The 26,273-nt window shown below is 43.1% G+C and overlaps 1 protein-coding gene across 1 annotated transcript in view; it reads right to left on the bottom strand.

Moving 5' to 3' along the window:
• The window catches only part of LOC115763977 (dynein heavy chain 10, axonemal), a 33,936-nt gene extending 19,582 nt beyond the window's left edge, over positions 1-14,354 (bottom strand). Inside the window, exons 1-21 of the mRNA XM_030706782.1 lie at positions 13,397-14,354; positions 12,702-12,751; positions 12,419-12,542; positions 12,103-12,209; positions 11,110-11,318; positions 10,200-10,339; positions 9,515-10,143; positions 9,245-9,435; positions 8,588-9,182; positions 8,220-8,526; positions 7,770-8,156; positions 6,166-7,060; positions 5,941-6,102; positions 5,694-5,885; positions 5,347-5,638; positions 5,119-5,277; positions 3,417-3,569; positions 2,809-3,027; positions 2,611-2,745; positions 991-1,412; positions 584-779 (exon numbers count right to left, since the gene is read on the bottom strand). Coding sequence (XP_030562642.1) covers positions 584-779; positions 991-1,412; positions 2,611-2,745; positions 2,809-3,027; positions 3,417-3,569; positions 5,119-5,277; positions 5,347-5,638; positions 5,694-5,885; positions 5,941-6,102; positions 6,166-7,060; positions 7,770-8,156; positions 8,220-8,526; positions 8,588-9,182; positions 9,245-9,435; positions 9,515-10,143; positions 10,200-10,339; positions 11,110-11,318; positions 12,103-12,209; positions 12,419-12,542; positions 12,702-12,751; positions 13,397-13,937 — 6,105 coding nt within the window. The 5' untranslated portion in view covers positions 13,938-14,354. The remainder of the gene's footprint in view (positions 1-583; positions 780-990; positions 1,413-2,610; positions 2,746-2,808; positions 3,028-3,416; positions 3,570-5,118; positions 5,278-5,346; positions 5,639-5,693; positions 5,886-5,940; positions 6,103-6,165; positions 7,061-7,769; positions 8,157-8,219; positions 8,527-8,587; positions 9,183-9,244; positions 9,436-9,514; positions 10,144-10,199; positions 10,340-11,109; positions 11,319-12,102; positions 12,210-12,418; positions 12,543-12,701; positions 12,752-13,396) is intronic.
• Positions 14,355-26,273: the final 11,919 nt, after the last annotated feature.

Genomic DNA, 26,273 nt, shown 5'->3' with positions numbered 1-26,273 from the left:
GGGTATAAACATAATACGAATGTCGAAAGCAAATCAAAATAATAAATCATTTCATAAATGGCATCAAATATGTCGGCAAATGTTGCAAATGAAACGTAAAGTAAACGAAGCGAGTGGCGAGCAAGGTTAAGTGAAGTTAAGCGTCTAACACAAACACAAATCTACACACTCTCCCATACCCACACACACACACACACACACTCGCAGACAAACGGGTGTGTGTGTGTGTGTGCTTGGCAAGGTGAAAGCGTTTGGCTTTGGTAAACACAGCGCCGGCTGACGGTGCGTATGTGTAATGTAATGTAATGTGTGTGTGATGTATGGCTGTAGGAGCTGAGCTGTCTGAATGTAGGCATATATAGTATGTATTTGTAGTAGTTGTATTTGTGCGGCAACACAATTACGAATACGCAAAGTGGTCGTTTGCATGCGTATTATGTTTACCGTTAAGTAAGGCGTCGCCATATTGTCGGCGTACATTAAATCAACTCAAATAAATTGAGTAGATATTTTGGAAATGGCAGTGGCGAGCAGGCAAATAACCAGGATAAACAAATATATATACCAAACAGCAAATACTAACTCTGCGGTACGACTTGTCAATGTCGTCAAACTTGCGCGCCTCCTCCGGCAGCTGTGTGCGTATGTCGCCCCCAATGAAGATGCCCTCCAAGTAAAGCCACTTTCGCTGTACGACCAGCCACTCATCAATGATTTCTGAAATGAGCGCCAGTGCGCGTTCCCATCGGTTGACGGTCTCCAGAAAAGGGCCAATGAATCTGCAAACGAATAGTAAATAGATGATAGAATACTCCAGTTGAGAGGGATGTCAACTATGAGATACCATGTTCATGGAGATAATTTTATTAAATAGGGGAAGGGTATGTGAATTTTGAGTGTACTCTCGACTAGCAAAATACCATGTATATAGTGCTAATTGTGATCCCAATTTCGAATATCTTCAATAAGAAGTACGCTGGCAAAACTTACTGACTCGCTCCCATTGACTGCAAGTTCATGGCATTATCCTCAAGGACTTGCGTTATTTCATCAACTGGTCCCAATATCCAGCCACGGTCCTCCATGCCCTTGAAGTGCTTGTTTACCTTGAAAGTCATCGCAGCCCATGTTTCCTCCACGGCGCGTACGCCTCGCTCGATTTGCAGCTCCTTGATGGCGTTGGTGAGGATCTGCTCGGCGATTTCCTGATACTTATGCAGTTGCATGGCAAACATGTTGTCCAGCGTGAAGCGTGCGGGCGACATGTCGAAATATTGTCCCGTCTTCTCCATCAGCTGAAGCCAATGGCGCTCGCGCAATGCCTCGTGCTTGAGACTGACCATCAGCGGAACCGTGGCCTTGAACTGCTTCATGTGGATCTCCAGCTGCTGGCCTGTGGGCAGCTGGCGCACCTGCAGCGGCGAAAGGGTATAGGATAGAGGGTAAACGGTTAGTTAGCGCCGTCAAATCAGTTGAAACAATAGTGCGGTGGTCGGCTGCTGTCAGTTGTGGCTGCATACGCATTGAATTATGACGAAAGTGCTGCGGCTGTGGCTTTGTTGGTTTGGTTTGGTTTTGGTCAACGGCAGCGGGCTTGCTGTGTTGGCCAAAAAGCGCAGTCTGTTTACATTTGCGCGCGTTGTCCTCGCCTCTCGCTCTTATTGTTTGCACATGCACACATTCGATGCATGGCTGGTGCGGCGCTGTGCGGGCATAAATTAAATTCCAGCACGGGCAACAGCAGGGAGCGCAGGCTTGTCAACATGGCGAGGAGGAGCACAGTGCAGTCCGGCGCTGGCGTCAATCGACACCCGTTGGCATTTTAATTATTTTCAATATTGAACAAATTGATTTGCATTTTGGGACACTGATTATGCCTGCCGACTAGGCCGTGAGGCCCATCCAAAATTATGCATGATAAAAGCTGCATTAAAATGTGTGCATGCCAACTGATTATATTCAAATTTCCGTACATTGTGCTATTTATATTAATGATAAACTAATGAAATAGTTTGCATGCTAATCTATGCATGTAATCACTGTTCAGAGATGCGAATGTAGTCCCATTCAACTGCCAACCGCGCCCACTTTCAGTCCGAGTGCGCCCACTTTTCGCCAACAACTCGGTTCATTTGTATGAACAAAACTTTTTGGCGCGACAAACTTTTGGCCTGGCCAGAGTGAAATTCCTCAGAAACTTGTTAGTGAAGTAAATAAATCAATTTGTCATAATCAGTTTAGGTGCAAAATTTCGACGCTGCTAGGCCAAATTTCACTTTCCTTGTTTGTTGTAAAGGGAAAAGTCAACAAGTTTTCAGAGTTCGACTATCAGACATGCCTTCTAAAATCAGGCGCATATGAACTTTATGAATCTCAAAAATTGGTAACTCATACGTCAGATTCAATTTTAGATACGCAAGAAAATCTGGGTACCCAAAAAAAAAGTCTACCCGCTTGATTTTATGCCAATACAGGGTATCAAAGCGAACTGAATGCAAAGTATTTGCTTGTTATTGTTTTAACGCCTCTGCAATTTTATGAAAAACTCCAAGCTGGCCGAAAACTTTGCCAATTAGGCAAACTTTTTATCTGAAACGCCTTAGGACTTACCGCTTTGGGCATTTTACGGAATTCCTTCAGATAGCTCTCAACGCCCTCGGTCAGGAAATTGGGATCCAAATCGACCCACAATGTCTTGCCCCAGATCTCGCGGCCATTCTTTTGCGATCTGTACAGCTTGTAGATCTGATAAGCGAATATATATTAACAACTTTTGTTTGGATACTGTCATATGGATTGGGTCGTTACCATCTGCAAGCCCTCGTACTCGGATTGTACGCGTGCAAATTCATGATAGTCCACCATGGGCATGTCAAACAGACGCTCGGCATTGGCCAACTCCTGACGCCTCAGTTCTCGTTCGTTTACTTTTTGGCCATACGGATCCATCAAGCGTACGCCTCGTTCCAGCTCGGGGCCGCAGGAGCCAGGTCCGTTTTCGTCCCAATCCTTGATGAATTCATCCAGCTGTGGAGAATGAAAGGACAACGCAATGTTAGTGCAGTACACTCGTCAAGTGGCACTGTTTGATTGCTGCGCTTTGTGCAGGGCTCGCAGTGCCACGCCTTTCGCCTATCGCCCCTCGCGCCTCATGCCTTAATTCAAATAATAAACACTTCAAGTTAATTCATTTTACGCCGACAGCGCCGTTACCGCTAACAACTGGCAATAATGGTTGAGGAAAAATCCAATTAAAATGCCATTGAAGGGAAATAATAATAGAGGGAAACAAAACAGAATTGCAGAAAACGCAAAATTGAGGAAATGCAGGGTCGACAGCGCCAACTGAAGCCCCATACCTAGGCTCTGTCTCGCCCCCTCAGTGAATAACGCCTGGCATTGTCTTGACAACTTACATCGTCGCAGAAAACGTCGATTTCTACGGAAGTCATCTCCGCGAACTTTTGCTTAATTGGTTGCAGCTTCTCCGAACGATACAGCGCGGATAGAAATAGACGCTTCCAGCGTTTCTCCAGATGATGGGCCATCAGCATGTCCTCATACGAGAACTGTAAAATAGAAAAAAAAAAAAGGAGAAAAGACATGAGAACGCACCCACATTCAAATTAAGCAATGTCCTTCAATTATTGCTGAGTGCAAATAATAATCATGAATAGTGCCGAATTCCACTAACGAGCAGCCAAGTGCCGCTTCCACAACCGCAACTGAAACTCGGATTAAAAAGACTGCTCCAGTCTTGCGTGTTCGCCTAGACGATGCCCTATGAAATATTTCTGTTTATAAAAGTGCAATTCTCTTCATATGATATACATATATTCTTATTCTGATATTCTGACCTTACCCTAAAAGTGCCAAAAATATCTTCTACTATTACATAGGATTTTTAGAGCCCTATCCACCCGTTTTAGTTGGTTACTGGGTATGAAAAAAAAAATAGCACAGCTTTCAGGGCCGTCGCCGCAGTTGGTCGCCGTTGCATAAATTTTCATATAGCCTTAGCAGCTTTTGCGCTGCATGGCTGCCTGTGTGTGTGGGTGTGTGTGAGTGTGCATTTGTTCATTCATTAATTTATATAAAATGCAAGTTAATTCCGTTTTGTCTGGGCCAGAGCTAAGCGCCGCAGCCGCAACGAAATGCCATCAATAAATGAACGAATCTAAAATGGTGGACACACAAAATGGTGGACTAACTGTGCCGGAGAGTACCGTTAGCAGTTAACTGCTGCCACCCGCTGGCTGTGTCTAGTTCGACTGTTGCGTTTATGTAACCATTTTGTGTGTCTGTGTGAGTGTATGTGTTGTGCCAAATACGGAAAGCCATTTTCAAATGATGCTCCACTCACTGACCACCAAATATGCATATGTAAACAGTCTGTAGCTGCAGCCGGCCGCGAAGGCTTTATAGGATTTCGAAAAGGATTTCCAGAACAGCTCATTTGAGTACCCAAATATGCGCATGGAGCAACTTGACATAAGCGAATTTCGTTAAGCCAGTGAATATGGCTCTACATATTGGTTTTATTAGATTTAATTATATCATGGAGAGTTGGATTGATGACATTTGGATACAGACCCGAATATGACAATTATTCGACTAGGACTAGACACTATGAACACAAACATTCTAGCTTCCTTTTCTACATACATCCACAAATTACACATACACACACAAGCCTATTGCTGCAATCCATCCGAAAGTGTGTACATACCAAATCACAAGGCTCTACCTCGGAAAAATCAGTTTGTGACAATGTTGGAAAAAAGAAGCTACCGACGTTTTTTTTATAGATTTAGCGGAACCGGTCAACTTATCGATGATTTGACATATTTTTATTTGCATGCACCATAGGAGAGCCTACATATGATGCCGAGATCGGCGTAATTCAGCAGATAGATAGGCAGACAGAAAGAAAGAGACGGACGGTCAGACTGTCGCAGCTGAATCAACTTGGCTCTTCAGGTTAAAATAGAGCATATTGTCGGCATACTCTCTATATAGCCAACGTTCTGTTAGTATTAGAGATTGTGTTTATGGAACATATTTCAGTTTTTATATATAAAAAAAAAAATGAATCGGAAAGACAAACAGTTAGCTTACCATTATTTGGTGTTCACTTAGCACTGTGAAGGTCTCCTGCATCTCATGTATTTTCTGCTCATTAGTCAACGTTGACGACTGGACGGTGGCTATGGTTTGCATGACCAGCTTAAAGTCCTCCAGCTCGCGTGTGGTCTTATTAAGATTCATGCTCAGCAACTAGGGAGAAGTAGATGAGTAATTGAACTGGTAGAGAGCTAGTGGACCATATGGCTTGTGGCTACCCACTTTGATTTCGTTTCGCATGTTCCTCATATTGTCGTTCACATGCTGCAATAGCACCTCGCCCAGTGTGGTGCACCAGTCCTTGGCGTGTTGTTTGATGCTTTCTAGTAATGGGCTCAAATTTATGCGCACACATCTGACGTCATGGTGCTGGCGCATTTGCTGCAGGGTCTCCACAATGGTCGAGTAAAATGTAAATTTCTCATCGATTTCGACCAGTGTCACTTGGCGTTCCACAAACTTTTGGCATATCATTTCCTTCTCGAAGGCCCACAGATTGAAGTACTTGCGAAATCTGACAATGCCGAATGGAGGCATTTACATAAACAGGCAGGAATATTTGTACTCACTGCGACACAAAGCCTTTTGCTTCGCCCACGACTTTTGCGGCCAATTCGTGTACGTTTATGATAAGATTCACTATGTCCTTGATGCTCACGACATCTTCGTAAAAAGTATAATTATATTTCCACGATAAGCCCGCATCAATAAGCGGACAGTTGAGGCAGGTGCCACTCATCCAACGTGTAAATATTTTCAAGCTGTGTTTTGTTATGCGACGCGTTAGCAAGGGTTTGTTCAGAATCAAGTACTTACCGTGTCAGATAATCCTTGGCTGCGGTAATAATGATGTTCTGCAGCTCATTTGCCGACGGTTCTAGCACAATTTCGGACATGAGCAGCACAGCGCTCACCTCAAACATGGGCTCATTCGATAGCAGACGATTGATATAACACTTTAAGTTGCTATAGGTCATGCTGTGGAACACGAATGCAGATGAAGATGAATTGTCTTTATACACTTTTCAGTTAGAAACTCACTCAATAATACATTTATAGGTCTCCTCCTCCCAAAACTCGTAGTAATTACGCATTTTTTCCGAGCGGCCCGTGAATGTGCCCAATACCAAGCTTTCTAGTTTAATGAGCACCGGTCCCAGGGAATCGTAAAGCTTTTTCATCTGGGCCGCTTTCTGATTACGCGACGACTCCAGCAGCTCGAAATATCCTTGACAGCTGTAAACACCCGTACCACAGGCAATTTCTTGATAAATTTTCTGAATATCTTGTTCTTCCTCGGCCTGCATGATTGTAACTATCTCGCCGGTCGTCGACTTGAAGGTGCGCGCCATTGAAATTTTCATGGAGTCATGGGCTATGCTATGGCTAGGCGTTGTGCTTGTTGTTATGGATTCTTTGGAATCAGATACTTCGTCATCCAGATTAAACAGATTATATTTTTGGATTTGATCGATACGGTTGCGCAAGTCCATGCGTATAAAATTGATTTGCGATACGATTGAAGTCAATTTTCGCAGCTGCGAGTTGATCTGGTCACAAAACTTGCCAATGTTGAATGATATCCAGGTGTAGCGGCCCACGCCCATTTGTATGAACAGCTCTGTGTCGTAGATGTGTTCGCGCAAAAATACCACTTCGGACATGGACAAATTGCTAATAAGCGCATTGTATTGATTGATTACCTCGGACAGCTTTTCAAAGTCCTTGAATAGAATGTCTTTTCTCATAATGGCAGTGCGCAGCACCGTGGGAAGCGTAAAGCCCAGCTGCTCAAATAGCTGACCCTCGAACATAGTGTCGAACACTTCGCGATTCAAGTTGACTACAAAGTGCATGTCATACTCGATCAGAACCTTTTCACCAACCAGTTCTCGCCAGATTGGCAACAAATGTTGGGATTCCGCACGTATGAGTACTTGTGGAAACAGAAAGGAATGCAGATTAATTTTATATATAATTAATAATAGAAACTGTTATTGGTAATGTGTAATGCAACATATCAGCAAATTATTCATTTGATTACTTATTTTTTGAACAATGAACTAGAAAACTGCAAAATTACATAAGTACACAGCTTCCCGTAATATTGATATGCACAGTAAAGCAAATTTTCAACTATATTTAGAGCAAACTTTGGATTAATAATATAATTAAATACGGACTATAAAGGAATTTGTCCTCATTGCATAGTTACAGGGTATTAAGAAATATTTAAGACGTAGTAAGACTAAGTATTAATTATGGAATTTTTGAATTTGAAATTGGACATATATACTTCTGGCTTTGCCATGACGAAAAAACATAAGTTATTCTTAAAATATAAACAGAGTTTGTGCTGCCTGAATAATTAAACTGTGAGCAACCATTTGGGTCGAATGTGAGCGCTAAGATGGGGTCTTGGGAACATATATCTCCAAGCTGGAAAAAACACAAATAAATATGGTTTGTGGGGCTTAAGTTTCTGAGCCGGGGAAATTGGTTGTTGGGAGGATGAAATACTTGGTATTATTTTGCGAAGTACAGATAAAATGTTGGTACCAACATTATTCAAATGCTAGCACTATAATAAATATAATGTTAAGGAGAGTGATGTGATGAAATAGAATCAGGGCTTGTCTACTCACCTTCACAAGTCTGCATGCACTCCCGATCCCGTGCTGTGATATCCTTTGGCTTTCGCTCCCTCATACTAGCCAAAAAGGAGGTTGCTTTGCTAAGCTGCAGGTTCGCATGACGTGTCTTGCCCACCATCCACATGATCATCGCGGTGAGTACCGTGAATCGATTGATTTTGCACATGACACCTATTTGAGCGGCATCTACAGCAGCTTGTGTGTTCTCACCTTCGTCCTCCTCTAAGAAGCTCATCGAGAGTTGTCCATGCAGACTGTTTTCAGATTCCATTTCCATTAGGCTCAAGCTACCGCCATATTGTGAATTATGCACTTGCAATGCTGAATTGCCCCGGCTCTTGGCCTTCAGTGTTTGCGTGGCTTCCGATATATAATTCACTATTTTGCGAATGAAAAATTCGATTAGTAGAAAGCTTAATGTTCGGGGTAACAAACACCTACTGGTTTCCTCCTTGCATATTTGTATGTTCAATATGTATGAGCGATTGGTATGGTTTATTATAAAAGTCGAGTTCTGCATATATTTCTCGAAGAGTATCTTTTCGAATTGGTACATGACAGTCATCAATTCGAAATATTGCTTGAATGCGCTGCGCTTCAGGAAGCTATTCTGCATAGCCGGATCGTCTTCCACGGTCTTGAAGGCCAATACAGAGTTTTTTAGTTTTCTGCCCAGCAAACGCGCCCAACAGACGGCGCTTATTTTGGCCGGTTGCAGTTTTGCCATTGGCGGCGTTTTCTTATGGTGCTGTAAATATATACCATAATAACAGCGATAAAAAAAATAAATCGGCGACAAATTTACGCACCGTGAAGACAGTTTCCACGTTGTTAATCTCGCTAACGAAGAATCGTAAGAGATTCTCATGTTTGGTGGAGACGAACTCCTGTAGAACCTTGCGCGTATCGATGGAGTTTGCATTTATTAGCAGTTTAATACCCTTTTTTGCTGAGAGCAGCGAGTTAATGCTCTGATCAATGACCGCCTTTGCCTCAATTTCTAGCATCTCGAGCCGTCTATTGAACTGCTCCAGCGAGTACTCCCAGTTCTCCCAATTGCTGGGCAAGAACATATCATAGTCCACGCTGCGAATCAGATCATCTAGCAATCGATAGATCTTACGCATTAGATTATCCACAATGGCCGGATCGGTGATCAGTGCCTTGAGATTGCGTCCAAACAGATTCTCATACTGTATAAACACGCGCCCCACATACGCAATATCCACGGACACTTGGTATATATGATTCACTTCTTTGAAGAGCGCTTCACGATCGAACTCCCAGCGGGAGCCGGCACCGGACTCCTCAATGTGCTGACGGCTCACCTTGTAGGCCTGTTTCCAGCAGCGCAACAAGTTCGCACAGTTGTTGGCCGTCTCATAGGTGTACGAGGCAGAATAACTGACAATTATAAAGCCATAAATAATTGAACTTCAGAAACCTTCTCTCTACTCTGTACTCACCGAAATATATTGTCAAAATTAATTATTTTTTTAACCTTCTGCACGAACAAATTGGATATTTCACAGAGCAGCACTTGCATTTCGGGATCACGACAATAGTAGCTGGACATGGTCCAGATGTGGCGCAGCCCGACCATAACATTTGGTATCTGCATTATGGCCATTTTAAAGCTGTCATAGTTTTGTATTTTCTGAAGAAGAGATGGAGAAACAAGGATAGAGACTAGAGACTTGAAGCCGATGTCAGGCTGATTTCTGATTTCTACACACCTCCAAGTAGTCTGTTACGGTGCCCAAGTAGTCTGCGTTCTCTTTGGCCAATTTAAAGCGATCCTCTGTCTTGGCAAGCACCTTATTCCACTCGGCAATCACCTCGGAGCCATCGTTCGTCAGTCGGTTGAGTACGGCCAATACAAATTCTGTTTTCAGTTGTTCCAGTGTGCCGTATAGATCGATTTCCATTTGATGCCAGTAGCGATACTCGGCCATGGGTGTAAACTCATCCAGCTTGCTATCTTTCAAGGACTTCATTGTCTTATTCAGATACTTCATCCAGCCGTCCACCACATCCTCAAGCTGTACTTGTGTGTAAGTGGGTATAAGCTCCAGCTTCCTGGTATCCACCGGTACGCGTATGACCGCTTCTTCGAATTCGGTCTCCTCCTGGCCGGGCAGCACGTAGGACGAGGGCAGATTGAAGGCCCACACAATATGATTGATAGTCCAAACGATTTCACTATCGAACTCCTCAATCTCCTTGAGCAATCGACGCTGTATTGGCTTAATGCGTGGAGGGGTTAACTCCTCGGCAATATGTTCCGCTTCCACCTTAGCTTTGGTCTCATTCAGCAGCTTTTCCCAGCGCTCGGCAATAGTAAGCTTTTCAGGTTTCTGTTCCGCTGTAAAAGGGCTTCAATGTATTATCCCGCTATCGAAATTCTGGCAAGTAACTTACCCTCCTCCTCAGATGATGATGGCATATCGACGGGTACATGGTGCATCTGGTCTTCGTCCTCTTCATCTGCTTCGGGCTTGCCTGTTGCCTTTTTGGCCTGCTGCAGCTTCTTGGCCTGGGCTTCCATTGCCTTTTTCTTTCTGCCATGTCAAAGAAAATAAATAAACAAATGAACACAATTAAAGTCGCTCGACATGTAAAATTAACACAAAGCGTAACGAAAAGCCGCTGATAAGCGAAATGAGCAGCAAATGCCAACAAAGGACAACAAAGCGAGCAAACAGGACAAAAAGGACTTCACTCCGATTGCGCTGGCTGCCATGCGACGAAGGCATTTTTTTTAATGCACAAGTGTATGCCTAAAAAGGACGACCAGAACAGCGCTCACTGGTCAAGTGGCTGCTTGAGTAGGGGCCGCAATGAAAGCAATGAAAACCCAATGCACGGCTGAGTGAGGTTCCACCAGGATGTGCCATAAATGTTGGCTTCCAAACCCAATGGTGAGGGGGGGAAAAGACAACACTGATGTCGACGCTGGCGCTGACGCTGACGCTGGCGCCGTTGATGGCAGCATGAAATCCGATTAAAAATAAAAATTCTTATCGGATGCGCTGTAATTTATGTGCGAAAAGGGTTATGCAGGATCCCGAAAAACAAAAAAAAAATAAAAAGAAGAAACTGTAGCCGCGTCGATGGCAACCAGTGATAAATGCAAAACAAAGGGCAAGCGAAAAATGTGCACGGAAAAAAAAAGTCGAGCAAAAAGCCAGTCGGAGCAGGCACTTCAGCCAGCATATAACCAATAAAGCGCGGGCGTTACGCCCTCCTATTGCCCCTACTGCGGAACCCTTGCCACCCGTAAGCGAGGCGAACGCGTTGCCGCGCGCTGCCTTTGTTAAAAGTTAAATACTTTTGTTGTTTAAGCGCTTTCAAACGAAATTCCGATGGTTTGGATAGCTCCAATAGACCCGGCCCCGATTCCTTGGCCTCGCTGGAAACATTCTCCCCGGCATCGCCAGCGCCGCCGCCACCCTCCCTCTGGGCGTCATTACTCTCCATTTGCTGGGTGTCCGCGGTGTCCGGTTCGCGAAATTGAAATTGAAAAGCGCTTTTGTAAACCTGCAATAGAAAAAAAAAACTAAATAAAAAATAAGAATAAAATTGGAAATTTCATATGCTGTTCTAATAGGCCGAGTCTGCTGTGTGTGGAGAAGGCAATCTAATTGATTTGCCGCGTTGATTTGCCAAAACCAATTTTCAAAATTTTCAACAAATTCCCAATTTATTTTCATGCAAAGAGCAAATATTATGGCAGTTGGGGTACGCTGCTGCTCTCCCACGGACCGCAAAATTTGCAAGCTGCCAAGTCTTATGGGCGGACGGCGGGTCGAAGTTCAGGGGTTGAGTTTGCCAGCCAGCCAACCAGTCAGCCTAATGGAAACCGCAACACATTTTGAGGCTATGATGAAGCAATTTGCGTTGAAGCTGTCCGCTTAAGGCGTTGTGGGCGTGAGGCTGTTGCCACACCCCTCCAAACCCTCTGAATGCTTGTTGTGCGCTGAAGCGCAAAAATCTTTCGCCACAGCGTCCATTTTGATAGATGACTGCCTTGTTTTAGGAATTAATTACAATTCGTCACATTTTGTTTTGCGGTTAAGCATGGACGGCCACGGCCGAAAATGGTCTAAGCACAAGGGGCGACGGCGGGGTAGGGCGAGTGTGGTTCATATTGAAGCTCTATTGGAGAACAATGGGCACTGCTCCGAAGCCGTTGATTGATTGAATAACGTTTTATGGGGTGTGAAATGAGCGAAAGGGCGCAAATTTGAGTGATTCTGGTTTGCGGATTGTGTTGCGGCATTAAGTGGCGCATTTTGATGACCAGCTTACTAGTCGGACTTACCATCTTTAATGTGTCTCGCAGCGAGTCAATGAGGTTGCCCCTTATGGAGCCTAATAGAAACAGTAATGGCATTTCGGCAAAGCATTGCGATATCTCCCTGAACCAGGCTGGAAAAAAATAATAAAATTGATGAGAAACTGCACAATAGAATGCGTTCCATTGTTTATCACAGTTATCAAGACAATATGAATGGAATTATGTATCCATTCGTTTAGTCCCCAATAGAGATTAATTGAAAAACATGAGTTAAAGAAACATTAAGCATTATATATCATAAAATATTATATTTATATAATCTATTTTACTTGCAACTTACGAATTTCTCTGGCATTTTTGCGCATTATGTAAACATATCTTATTTTCGGATCCATGGTATGAGACTCCATTTCGCCAAAGTGACAATGAAGAATTGGTGTTTTCACATAGGCGGGAACAATTTTCTAGAAATGGACGAATATATTTATAATTTTTAATTTGTCAATGAAATTTGTTTGTACGAAAGAGTATAAAAGCCAGTTGAAACATAATTTTGTGACCAAGAGTAGTATGTATGGTATCTATATGAAGTGAACAGTTGCTTTCGACATGCTTGTACCTACCTTAACCTCGACGTAGACCGGAACGTAGCTTTTCTTTTTGGTTTTGCGACCTGTTGTAATGGGAGGATAAGATTAAGTGCATTAACATTGGCGAATGGGCGGCGTGTCAGGTGCAGTGCAGATAGATGAATGTGACTGTGAGCTTGTGATTGACGTGCTGAGAGAAGATGCAGTTGGGGGCATTTGCATAGCCATTGTGCCGGAACTTTTCGGTTCCATTTAAATGCAATGAATGGAATGAAAGTTTGCTGTTATCTTTGTGCCGGGCAAAGCAAATCAAATGAGCTACATTCGCGAACGCGCGAATGGTGGGCGTGGCGCGTGAATTCAAATTAAAAGTTGCAAAAGAAATGAATATAAGGCAGGCGCCCGAAATGAGGCTCCTAAATATTTATGATGTGCTGTGGGCAGCGTGAATCAAAGGGAGGACAACGATTTGCGTTTGATATTAAGTTGGACGGGTAACGAATTTATGCGTTGCATTCGACCATAGTGGGGGGAAAAGGTGCGGGTGCAAAACTTTCCAAATTAAAAATGGCGTAAAGAACAAAGGAACATCGAGCAAGTATGCGTCATATTTACCATTATCCATATCAGAGCTGACTGCACGAATGAGCGCGAGTAGAAAGAAAAAATGTGTAAGCATGTCGTTTCGATTCTAGAACCAACATCTGTTAAGGATAACAATTACTTACGTGTGCGCTTGGAGCGTGCTGAGCTTTTGGCGCTGCTGGCAACTGTGGCATCCTCCTCGCCCTCGGCCTCACCCTCGGCTTCCGTCTCAAAATCGGTGGCTTCGGCTGCCTCCGTTTCGGCTTGTTCAGCGGGTGGCTCCGGATCCTGTCCGCCTTTTTTGCGCCCCTTGCCCTTAGCAGCACCTTTCTTTTTTTTCTCCTTTTTCTCCGGCAGCGAAGCTCGCGGCACTTCCTCCAGCACAGTGATCTCTTCCTCCACGAGCCTGTCGAAGAACGTGCGCCACACGTACATGATGACGCGATCCAAATGTGCCTGCCGTTCATAGCGCTTGTTAAGAAACTGATCCAGAGCCTGCCTATGTTCGGCAATCAAAGTGTTGACATAAACTGGATCGAATACGCCCAACTGGTTGGCAATGATTGTCTTCAGCCATACGACTCGAGGATCGTCTACTTCGATGTTGTCCCCCGAGGAGCTAACATCCTCGTGGACCGATGCACTCACGGTCTTCTCCGAACCGCTGCGCGTGCTGTAGGACATTGGGAATGGCGGCGCTACCAAGGCAGCCCTCCTGACTTACTTGGCTCTGGCTACTTCAACGCCCGAGTGTGTTTGTGTGTGTGTGTGTGTGTTTATTTGGTTACCGGTTGCCGCTGAGGTTTGCACATCAAACGCTGAAACGTTGCCGTGCTCTGGATAGCTACTTGAGTTCCTTCTCCTGTTGTTGGCACCCTCCTTATTTGTTGTTGTTGTTGTTTTTTTTCAATCAATTTCAGCTGCCGCTGTGCAGTTGGTTTTTGCGCTTGTTTGTTGTCTGCGGTGCCGTGTGCTGTGGCGTGTTGACTCGCCCTGGCGCGCTGGCGTCTGCAAATCCTTTTATGTAACCTGGGACAACGTCTGCGGCCGCGGCGGTTGCCAAATGTTGCAAGCCAAATATAAACGCTTTGAAATGTTGAATGCGCTGCTCAATTTGTAGCAACGTTATGTGGAAAATATTTCATTTCCTTTCATAATATACATATACATATACATATATATCGCCGCGCTGCCTTGATTTTGTGTTTTAAGTTCCCAACTGTGAAGTTTTGCTTATCCTCGTTTTCATTGTTGCTGTTCTTGTTGTTATTATTATTATTATAGATGTTGTTGTTGGGGATATTGTGGCGTTGCCTTGGCTGGCTGTTGCCATTGTTGATGTTTGCTTAGCAACCAGCTCTGCTCCAGCACATGCCCTTTTGCCACCTGTCAGCTGCACTTGCAACATGCAACAGCGCCGGGTCAAAAGTGTTTGCTGCCCTCGGGGCGTACGCGTTGCGTAAACAAAACACGCAGCGCTCACTTAATGGCTATGCACATTAGCAACGTGCCAGGGACTTTGCCAGGCAGGTCAGCCCCACACCCAATCCCACCCTAGCGCCCACTTCCGCCCCGGGTCAAGTGACTGCATCGTGCTGGATGCTTGCCATTGGCTTAATAACTGTTTAAGTGAAATATAGAAATAGAAATATTTACAAAGCTATTGCAAATGGTGTGCCCATTTGCTAAGCCTTCTAAGGCTTCGCGATGAGTTTACTTTGAGTGTTGCAGTCGTAGACAAGCCACTTCCCCGCCCGAACGCGCCCCTCACTAACAACCGCTCAAATCAATTGAAGACGCCACGTCAGCTGCTTTGATTGAGATGCCAATGCTTTAGGGGGCGATGCAAGCGCGGTCTGTTTGCGTTCAATCAAAGATTGCTGCCTGCTTAGAAATGCCACAGAGAATATATATATTTTGCATATACTTCATATAGCACTTACAGCGACTGCTTGAGTAAACTAATTTCGAGAGCTGCGATTTTAAATGGGAATCACTTGATTGCAGTGCGTCACTTTGTTTCATTTAGCTCAGTATGAGTCCCATGCATAGTAAAATCCAAACAAAATTAGGCGTATTACCAAGCTTCCAATAATCCAAAGGCAGTTTGTTGCTGTTGACACTTCCTCCGGGCAATGAGCTGCTCCTTGATCTATTCCTGCCGGCAGGTGCGACGAGAGTCGAGCTCAAAACTAATTGAAATAAATGAATGTTTTGTCATCGAAGCAGGCAGACAGGAAACCAGGTTGATATCTGGCCAACGGTTGGATGTCGGATAAAGTGCCGCAGGCACCAGGAGCATCATTAAAATGCTTGGTTCAAACTGTGCGTATACTTAAAATAGATTGTTCGGGTAACATTCGGTACCTTGTGGCTGTAATTTTTATCCGTCATGTTTTTATTTGTATTTATTATTGCGTCGCTTGACTTTGCACCAAAGCGTTCATTTTGTTTGCAGGTGAAATGCTTCACGCAGCCCGCAAAATGAGAATTTATTGACTTGTGTGTGTGTGTGCGTGTGTGTGTATGTTTGTCCTCTTCTATAAGTGGGTATGTTTGTGCTCTGCTGTTTCCGTTTGCGTCTTCTATCTGCACCACATGAGTTTGATAAACACACACACGCACACACACACACACACCACAGCTTTGACACAACTTGAAGGATGCTCGCGCCTTGTTTGCATTTGCGCTTAATAACTCTCAAGCGCTGCCAAGCATTATAGCAACACATAGAGACACACACACACACATGCACATAAATAATTAGCCGCTGGCATTAGTTATGCGCATGTATGTCAATGTGCTTAATTGCAAGTGCAAGGAGCTCGAAAATGCCCTATGAGCCAGGTGTGATATTACCTTAGTGAAAACATATCATATGTACTTTGCGTACCGTTGATGTAATTGGAATCACTTTCAACTATTTAAATGTGTGCTGGTGAACTCAGATTAAAGATGCAGAGTATTTCTTGAAATTCGTCATGATGATAAATTTGATCGTGCTTATAGTTGATAATAATTGTTTGAAATATCACATTAACATCAGTTATATTTGCGCATGAATAAACAGAACAATAAGCTTTGTCAAGAAACCTTGACTAGGCTGAGTCTTATACATATATATATATATATATATATATATATATATAGACTATAAAAAGAGAAGCACGTAGGAATGCTAATATATTTCTGAAAGAATACTCAAGAGATAATAATATATGCCCATATATATACAGGCCATACCTTTTTCGACCACACTCCACGGAAGTAGTTCACAAAAAAGTTTGGTCAAGAATGTTCTCCCAGCATGAGTCTTATGCTTCCATGGTATGCTGTTATATTTTTGAAAGGAGACTCAAAAGATTTTAATGTATGAATTATACATAATTCTTGCTACAGGCCATGCCAAATTCGACGAAAGTAGTTTCATTTTTTTCAGTTCAAGGTTTCCCAGGTCCGGCAAATTTCAAAGTGGTATTAAATGAGACTGTGCCTGTGCCTCTGGCAAGCCTTGATCAGTCTAATTTGAATTCGTTAGGCCTAGGCGTCGTCAGCCTTTCACACATGTAGTGCTGGTCAAGCTGCTTATCGGGCGGGACAGCAGCTTACAGGCCACAGCACGTTGCATGCAGCAGTTTACGGAGCTGTCGTTGTATATCCGTTTCCGCAATGCAGAAACTTTCAGGCTGTTGCAGCTTCGGCTTGCTGGCCTGGTGAGAAGGTCTTTGTTCTAGCCTATAAAATGTCGGCAGACATTTCGAAATGCTCTGGCTGTGTGGCTGGGGTGGATGCATTTTGAAGCGGGGTGCCTGCCGGTGCAGCTTTAATAAATCCTTGCGATTCGGCTCCCCGCTGCCCTTAAATCCGGTCAAATACAAATAGGCAAGCAAATGTGTCCATTAGTGTGCACAGAATTTCCCATCTTATCTGTCTGCAGTCGTTGTTCATGTGCGTCCATTAATAAACATTGTCAACTTTGAGGCGACGCCTGCAGTGCTCAATTGCAGCGGGATGGGCACTAAAGCCGCAACAAGTTCTGTAAAATTCCATTGCACATTGCACATTGGCAGGCTCGCATACTACTACCAGCCTCCGCCTCTGGCAACTGGCAGAGATTGTGCGCTTTGCGGTTATCTAATGAGTCGACGCCTGAGAGAAGATTCAGCCAAACGAACCGCATCCGATGCTGCTGAACTTTCCATTCGGGAGCTGTTCAACCCTTTGATCAAAGCAATTGCCCAATGCAGCATTTTTGAACTAATAAAGCGCCAAACGGACTCTTTTCATTTCTCTGTCGGTGCGTGTGCTTTCGTGTAGCCGTAGCACTGTCCAACAAATTGTTCTCTTTCAATGCAATTTGTGCAGCTAGGAGTGGACCTGCAAAACCAGCGATGGCAATTTATCGCTATTGCACTTAATACCGATTTTTTTAGCTGTTGTCGATACATACATATCTAATCATTTACTATATAATGTTCCTAAAATATAAATTATATTGCATATATTTAATTACAATAGGATTTACCCTTTGCAAGCGTTTCCCATAATCCAACCAGGGAAGTGGATTTTGCAAGACAGACCTCTGAAAATGGGAACAAATTGAAACACGTGGACCTTTAATAATATAAATTGAGAATGCTGTTATTAAAGTAACCTCAAACGGCATTCTCATATTGAGGAGAAAGAATAAAACTCACATTCTGTTTTGTCAGTGCAATTTATTGACCTCACCCATGCGCCATGACTGCAACATGTTTGGACCCTTTGCTTCTACATTAGCCATGCTGTTTAGAGCTCAGGCTAATTAACGGCACAGTGATTGCCCTGATATTTCCATTTGCTTTCCCTGCACAAACACACACACGCACACCTCCTCACACACATACACATATATATACTCGTGAACGTAAAGGCAGACACACTCAGCTAAGTAAAAAGTAAAGTTGGCTACAACAATATTATGCAAAAACAACTTTTTTGAAAAGTCAAAAACTTTTTGACTGACTTAAGTTTTATCATATTTTTGCGCCAGCGAATCTCAGCCAAAGATTCGCCGCCGTCGCTCAGTTTCAGTTCAATTTGCATACGCACTCTGAGCATTATTTTTATTTACCTGATTTAGCGTTGATTTATGATTTTATCTCCTGCAAAAAAAAAAAAAAAAAAAACTTAGCAGAGATGAGAGAAAAAACGCGAGCAGAAAACTCAAATTGAAATGCAAACGTGGCCATTGGGCCCCACGGCACGGCTGGACGAGCAGTTGCTGCTCCTTCTGCTCCTGCTACTTCTGCTACTCCTCCTATTTCTGCTTCTGGAGCTGCTTGTGTATGCGACTGGGTTGGCCATAACTCAAAGCTGAAGCTTTGTTGCTTACCAATTGCTGGCATCGCGTCACGTGTTTTCATTTGGCTTCTTCGCTCTCATGCCAAGTGCTTGGAGAGATTGTCACGTTGCCGTTAAAGGAAATCGCTGGCAACATCATTCGCTCCTGAACAAAGTCGGACGGGGAGGGGAATGGCTGTTAAAGGAGATAAGAATCCGTTACACTTGCACAGTTTGTGTATTGCATCAACTGCATTTGCTGCCTTGGGCAAGTTGTGTCAGCAGAATGCAGCTCCTCAAATGATAATGTTTTCCTTGTGCTCTCCGGGCTAATTAATGTCGCAAAGATTATCCAGGGACGGTTATTCGTAATTAGGATAATGGATATAAGCGCCCATCTCTTGGCTAGGCTAATTACTATTTGCCATATAAGTATATGTCAAAGAGAGTCTGAACTGCCTGTTAATATTTATCTCTGACCGGTTCATTGAGTGGATGGTTACCTTATGTGATGTACGTGCACCCTTATCGCGATTTTCAAGAGACTTTTGTTTATAATCTGATTCACACTTAAATAACTAGATGTAAGTAATGGCATAGCTGAGGCGACGATCAAACATAATACCTCCAGCATGTCGGTGATGATATTACCAATTTTTGTAATTTCTCTAGGCTTCTCTAGTTTTGCTTCCAATTCAACTATAATGAACAAAAAACAATACAGACCTAGCTATCCAGCACGTTGAAGACAAAATACCATTACGATTAAGGGCTAACTGCTTTGAAAATATAGTTGTAAACTTTGGTGAAAAAATCTTGACATCAGAAAACTGGCTGAAACAAAAATTTTTCTCAATAAAGCATATGTTGAGATAGTCCGAAGCCTGTTAGATATTGTTTAAATATAATGAATAAAGTGAAGCAAATAAATGTGGAGATACAAGTTTGATTATAAACAGGCAAACAGACAGACCTGGCTATATCAACCCGGCTGTTGATACTGATCAAGATTGTATAACCTTTTATGAGCTACAAATTGCATAAAAAAAAATTATAAAACGCTCTACAACAGTAGAGTTTATATAGATGAAAACATAATCAATTAATTGATATATGTAAACTCATTAATTTATTTGAATAGAATTAATTGAAATGGTTCATGTTCATCAAAGTAATTGCATGCACAATTGAACGGCCGTTAGCCTGTCTTTTTCTGTTATACAGAAAATGAATACAATTTCTTAAATTAAATATGCTATTGATGTTAATTTTATATCTTTTTTGACAGCCCGACAGGATGTGCTGTCAACGGCTGCTGTAAGGACGACGAGTCGAGATCAGCAAATATTGGGCTCAGCCCCCGCTGGCCATTCACCAGGGGCATGTCCTGGCCGATGGCAGCCGTCATGTGGTAGTTTCATTAAAATATGCAAGCAATTTTGCGGTAGAAAAACACTCGAAACTCTACAAAAGCGACGACCTGACGAACCGCCACACATTCGTTGGCCCCCCCATACATGCGAGGTAGGTCCCAGCGAATTTTTCATAATTGCATCGTTTGGCACAGTGAAATATTTTGCAATATTTAACAGGCACTGGCACTGGCAGCGGGAGCGGCAACAGCCAGCTGCTGCAACTGTCAGTCTGGTCAGGATCGAGGAATAAACAGACAAGGACGAACACCACGCAGAAAACGAGCGCATGGAGAGCGCATTTATTTGTCACTTATCACAAGAGGCTGCCGCTGCCACTGCCGCTGCCGATGGTGCCGCCAGCCCGGTGGGCACTTTATAATTTCCATATCCACACATACGCACTGTAGAACACTGGGCTCGAAGCTTTTGAAGAAATTTACTTGATTGCTGCGACACGCGCACACACACAAACACACGCGCGCAGACGTAAGCAAATATGGGCATATGTGAGTGGAGCTGCGGTTTGGGCCAGGACCGCGGCAGAAAGTTTTTATTAATTACCTGCATGCGGTGGCTGTCGGTCACGCGAGGCGTATGAGTAATATACGCAAGACACTCGTGTCCAACGATGTTTTCATTTAATTTCATGTTTTAATTTTCACGCAATTAACGCACAAAACTTTCTCTCCTCCCCTCTCTGTTTGCCTATCTCCTTCTTGAAAGTTTAATTGGCCCAGATGACTGACGACACCTGCTATTAAATACGCAGAGCCAAACAATTTAAGGCGAAATGCAATTTAGTAAATGGCAGCTTAACGGAAGCAGCGGTGCGCTTTTATGTTTTCTAATAAATGAAGTGAAAATGTTTTTAGCAAACAAATTTATGAGGCGTGCTATGCCGAAATTATGATAAAAGATTGACGCGTATGCTTCTGAGAACGTACGTATGTACGTTCTGGCGTGTATATGAGCGCCGGGGTGAGAGCCAAGCAAATATGCGCAATTTCGTGTTTTGGCAGCTGAATAAAATGAAGCACCGAACCAAAAGTGGCGCGTACTCAAATGTAAAATGTTTGTTTGCGGCTCTGGCCTCGTGGGCAGCAGCGCGGGGGGTTGGTGCCAACTCTTCGGGAGGGTTAGCCTTCGTGCAAACATCAATCACAACGCCAGTGCCCCGCGGCACGGGCCTGGCCCAGGGTAACAAGTCAGTTTATACAGAAAGCATGAAATAAGTGTGTACATAGCAACAATTCAGAAATTCAAAAGATGCGCAATGAATGTAGGCATGTGCCAATATCTGTGAGTGTGTGCGCTTGTGTGTGCGCTTGTACAATCATAACTGCAGTGTAGTGGAAAAATAAATATGGCGCCAAGTCGCGATTACACACACACACACACAAGCTCGCGCAGGCACAACACACACCACGCTAATTTCCGTCACGTTGGGCACACAAAGGAGTGGCAGGACACGTGAGGAGCTGGCAACCCAAAAACGCCAGCATGCCTGTGTGTTTGTGCGCGTGTGCGTGTGTGTGTGTGTGTGTGTGTGTGTGCGTGCGTGTGTGCGCGCGTAAGCGAAAGTCGTCTTGGAAACATAAAACTTGCAACATTCAACATTGTAAAGCAGCTTCAGCAGCACCAATTGGCACTGAGGCGTAAAAGGCAGCAGGAAATGCAATAACAACAACAACAACAACGACAACAACGACAACAACCAAAAGCATCAGTTGCTCTTCAAATTGTGTTGCATGAGTCTGGGTATTCTGAGCTCTGCACCACTTTTTTTTTGCGTTTGAAAATGGTTTCAGAAAAAGCAACCTAAGGTTTTCAGAATGTGACATTAAGCTTACAGTAAAGATGCCAACACTTCTTTGCCAAATTAACTTTTAAAATCACTCGAATAATATGCAGAAAACAACTTGTTGTCTGACAATTTAAATAAATAATGTTGTAGCGCAACAAAACAACTTTTGTGCATATTGAAAGTAACAAGACGAAAACCACAATAACTAGAAATTCTACTCATACAATTATTACATTTGGTGTTACATATGCTTATATATATATAACGTATATATCTTTTGCTTCCTAGATTTCAACATATTTTAATTCAATTTAATGGTATTTTAGTAGCGTAACATAAAGCATGTTTGTTTGTAAAGGTCACTGTCAATATTATTTTACTTGACAATATATTTCAACAAGGCTGAAAGCCCAGTTTGGTTTTTGATTGAGTTTTTTAGTTTTGGTTTCAACCTTAGTTGTCACTTTTTTTCAAACTCATAGCTCTTCAAATAAATATTCATTAAATTTCTAAAATCTACACTATCGTAAGGGAATTGTCAAGAAGTAAAATATATACCATCATCTGACCAGATTCCAGGTTCGTTTCAGCGCTAGATTAGTTAGGCTTTAGTTATGTAGAGAGAAAGTTCTTGTCTCGATTAAGAAACAAATGCTTTAAATTGCATATAGAAAAATATATTAAGAAAAAAACAATAGACTTATTGCTTAAAAATATGCTTGTAGCAAAAACTGAAACGTTCATTGACATCAGCTCAACATTTTTTCCTCAACCACAGTTCTTTTGTCTCAACCACAGCTTTTCTATCAAATAAAAATGCAAAGTTCTGGCTAAAGTTAAATTCTCAAATGCCAATATAAACTTTCTTCTTTCTCTCTTTGCTATAAAATTATTTTAACGCACAGAAATTAAATCAGCTTTAAACCAAAAGGCCAGGCCAAAAACAGTTTCAAATAATTCAAAAAGAAGAAAATCAACTAGAATTGCACGCGCTTATAGCTCAAAGCATATTTGCTTTGAATACCCCGTAACTATAATAATGGATGAGGTTGCATCAGCCGAAACATGTTCAGGTCGAGTATGCTCGACTGTAATACCTACACGCTTTAAATATGCTGTGGCTTTGGTTTATATCAAGGATATATGAAACATTCTTTGTAATAGTTACTGCTGTCAACGGCATTTGGCAGCCTTCTTTGAACCTGAAACCATATTAAATCGAGTTGAATTTGAATAGCAGGAACTAAGCCGCAGGCAAGTGAAGTTAGGCGACTCCAGAAACAGAATTCAACACTAATTTTCCTAAAACCATTGCTTGAAGTTTCCACAGAGCTGTGTGAAGCATGTAGAACAATAAAAGCGCGGCACAGTTTCGTTGATTGAGGGCGGGAAAGCGGGAAAGCGGGGTGGAGCTTGTTGAAGCGCATGAAAAGGGTCTGGGTAGGTTCTAGTGACTTCTAGCCGCGATTTTCAACTTAATTAATTAAAAGCAAATTAAAAGTTTTAATCTCTGCGCGGCAAATTGTTGCTACAAAAGGATTTTCAGTTGGCCCAAAATTCCAGCTGCCTGGCAAGGGCCAAAAAGTGTCTACAGCATTCCATGGGGTAAATATGAAGAAGGCTCAGCTGATGAACAGCAATAATAAACTGTGGCAAAACATTACAAACTGTTGTTGTTGTTGATGTTGTTACTGTTGCTGCTGCTGCTGCTGCTGTTAATGCTGCTGGCAGTGTCTGATGTGAAAACAATCTTGCCGATGTGCACAGCAATAGCAACAAGAGGAACAAGAGCAATTTGTTGACTTGTAAAAGGGTTGGCTTTGTTGGGCTGTTTAGTTCTCTAAGCCAGTGTAAGCAGATTTTATCTTAATTCAATGGAAAATTAACAAATTTTCAAAAGCCAAACAGCGGCTGACACAACACGCAAAGTCAATTTGTTAAAATGATTTTCATTGTGTTGCCAACAACTTTACCTGAGAAGCAAAGAGCCCAGAACCCAACAGATAAACTTATTTTCAACAGCTCGACTCAGTTGAGCTTAAAGCTGTTTACAAGAAACTTTGCTTTCTCTTGGACAAATTAATAAAATGAGTTTAATTCTGGCTTGGCTTGCGTTCTGTAATTATTAGCTGACCGAGCTGTGTATATTAACGGACTTTCGGCAATTTAAAGCAACTTATTGTTTTTTACTGTCATGCTGTTAAATGTGCAGCACTGGCACGATTTTCACTTGATACATGACAGCAAATCAGAGGCTAACCGATTGCACGTAGCAGCAACATGACCAATACAGCCAATACCCCTCGCCTGATGCTGAACATCACTTGCTGAATTTATGATGTGCTGTCATCGCTGTCGCAATGTGCTGCATTCATCACGTGGCCGTCAGTTGCATGTCCAAGGCGTCGGATGGCTGTCATAAAGGATGCTCATCAACGGCTGCTAACGGGGCTGTAAAGCGTTTATGGGCTGCACAAGAAAGCTGAGCTCTGGCCGAGTGGAAGCTCAAGCTGGAGCTGATTCGCATCGAGAGACACGCCTGCAAAATGCAAGGAATATTTTGAAATGGTTTCTTTTACTAATTGTGCGGCTTGCAACTCACAGGCTGGCACATTCAAATTTATAGGCTGTCTTAGTTGTTGTGGGCGTGGCCAGCGTCTTGTTTTGCATTTACAAATTGAAAATTTGCTGGCCAAGAGCCGCCGTCGCCTACGTCGCGTCCGCCGCCTGCCAAGTAACGTCTACGAGCATGGCGCCGCATTTAGTTGCAACATTTTATTGGTGACTTTTTGGCAGAGTTTGCCATTTGGTGTTGTTGCTGTTCTTGCTGCTGGCGCTGTTGTGGATGCTGTCACTGGCTGGTGTACTCGTAAATGTCAGGCCATGCATTTGCATTTCAATTTCCATTACAATATACAATTTGGAGCACCAGCGCAGCGTTTGACGCCCACCTAAAATGCCACGCCTCCGCCCCGTTGCTGTTTGGCCGCGATTAGCGCGCTATAAATCTACAAATTTTGCTGCATTTTAACAATGTTTTTAGCTTCGCTGTGGCAGCCAATATTCTCCGCTTCTCCGGCTGTTGTTGTTGATGCCAGTGCTGTTAAATGCATGCAGCGGCCATAAACCAAATCATTCAGCACAGCCACGCCCCATTGAGAGCCGTAAAACAAACATGCACGTTCCGAGCCCCGATCAAATACTCCAAAATATCCAGCTCATTTGGCTAAAGCTTGCTCCGAGCTGGGCGCATTTGCATTATTTGTTGTCCCGTACGCATTTAATTATAAGACCAGCTTTCGCATTTGTCATGGCGTACACTGATATTAACATATAACCCTTGCTGTATCTCATCCATGCCTTGCCACGATTTATTCAATATAAGGACTGATCAACAATTTAAAGCAACCGAATTTTTGCTTTACTATACGTTTCTTGAATTTAATATCTAACGAAGAGCTTTAATTTATATGCTTACGGAAATAGACATAGAATTTGCTTGAAAAAAATAAATGTGTTCTAGCGACAAGAATTTTATAATTTGTTTCTTGTTTCTAATTTGGCCGCTTGTAAAATGCTTTTATAATAATCAATTTTTGTTTGATGTTTGTAAGACTTCAGGAATTTAATAACTCACAATTCCATATTCGATGCAAGACTGTGGAATTGCCAAGATAATATTTTGCTATTCGCAGTCACTTAACTTACAAGCCCTTTTCAAGAGGTCTATTGCGTATGCTCCCATTTATCCAGTTGCCAGGAGCGACCCTGGATTTGAGCTTTCGTTGTGTTAGCAAAGTTTTCACAGAATTCACAGCGCGCTGTTAAGAGCTTCTGTTTTGGGTAAATTATTGTGGTACTTGTTCTTTAATCCCTGTGTATAGCATCAGCATGCGGCAACATTTTGCGTTACGCATACGCCGCATATGCCTGTGTGTGTGTGTGCGTATGTGTCGATGACACAGCAAAGCGCGTACGAGGGGAACTTTAAGCATGAGCCCGATGAGAATGACTGCACAATTATGAGGAAGCAGGGAAAATGGGCAAAGTGGCTGCGTCTTGCCTGCAACCAATGGATCGTAAACATTAAGGGCAGGTAAGCGATAGGGGCCAGGTTGTTGTTAGTGCACCTACCGTGTCTATAACAGATGCGCGTGCACCTCGCGTTGCACTCCTTGTGCCTTTTGAGTCTACTGAATCTGGAGCAGCAGCAGCAGCTAATTAAGACAAACTAACCTGTGCTTGTGCGTGTGTGTGTTGTCTGGCCTGGGATCTTGGAGAGTGTCCTTGGACGTTGCGGGTGGCAGCGCTGCTCAAGGGCGATCCAAAGCCTCCCTTCGGCGTGCGAGTGTTTTGATATACGGCTTTGTTACAATCACAATGTGTTTACATGGCGCACAACAGCAAACGCCGCATGTGAGACCCGTGAGCCAAGTGCACTTAATTTGTTTGCTTAATTTACAAAACATGAGAGGGCGA

The sequence above is a fragment of the Drosophila novamexicana genome, unplaced genomic scaffold, assembly GCF_003285875.2.
Source record: "Drosophila novamexicana strain 15010-1031.04,08,12 unplaced genomic scaffold, DnovRS2.1 tig00000817-arrow-arrow-pilon, whole genome shotgun sequence".
Classification (NCBI taxonomy): Eukaryota; Metazoa; Arthropoda; class Insecta; order Diptera; family Drosophilidae; genus Drosophila; species Drosophila novamexicana.
The sequence above is the reverse complement of the archived record's forward strand: the minus strand, read 5'-3'. Positions and strand labels throughout refer to the sequence as shown.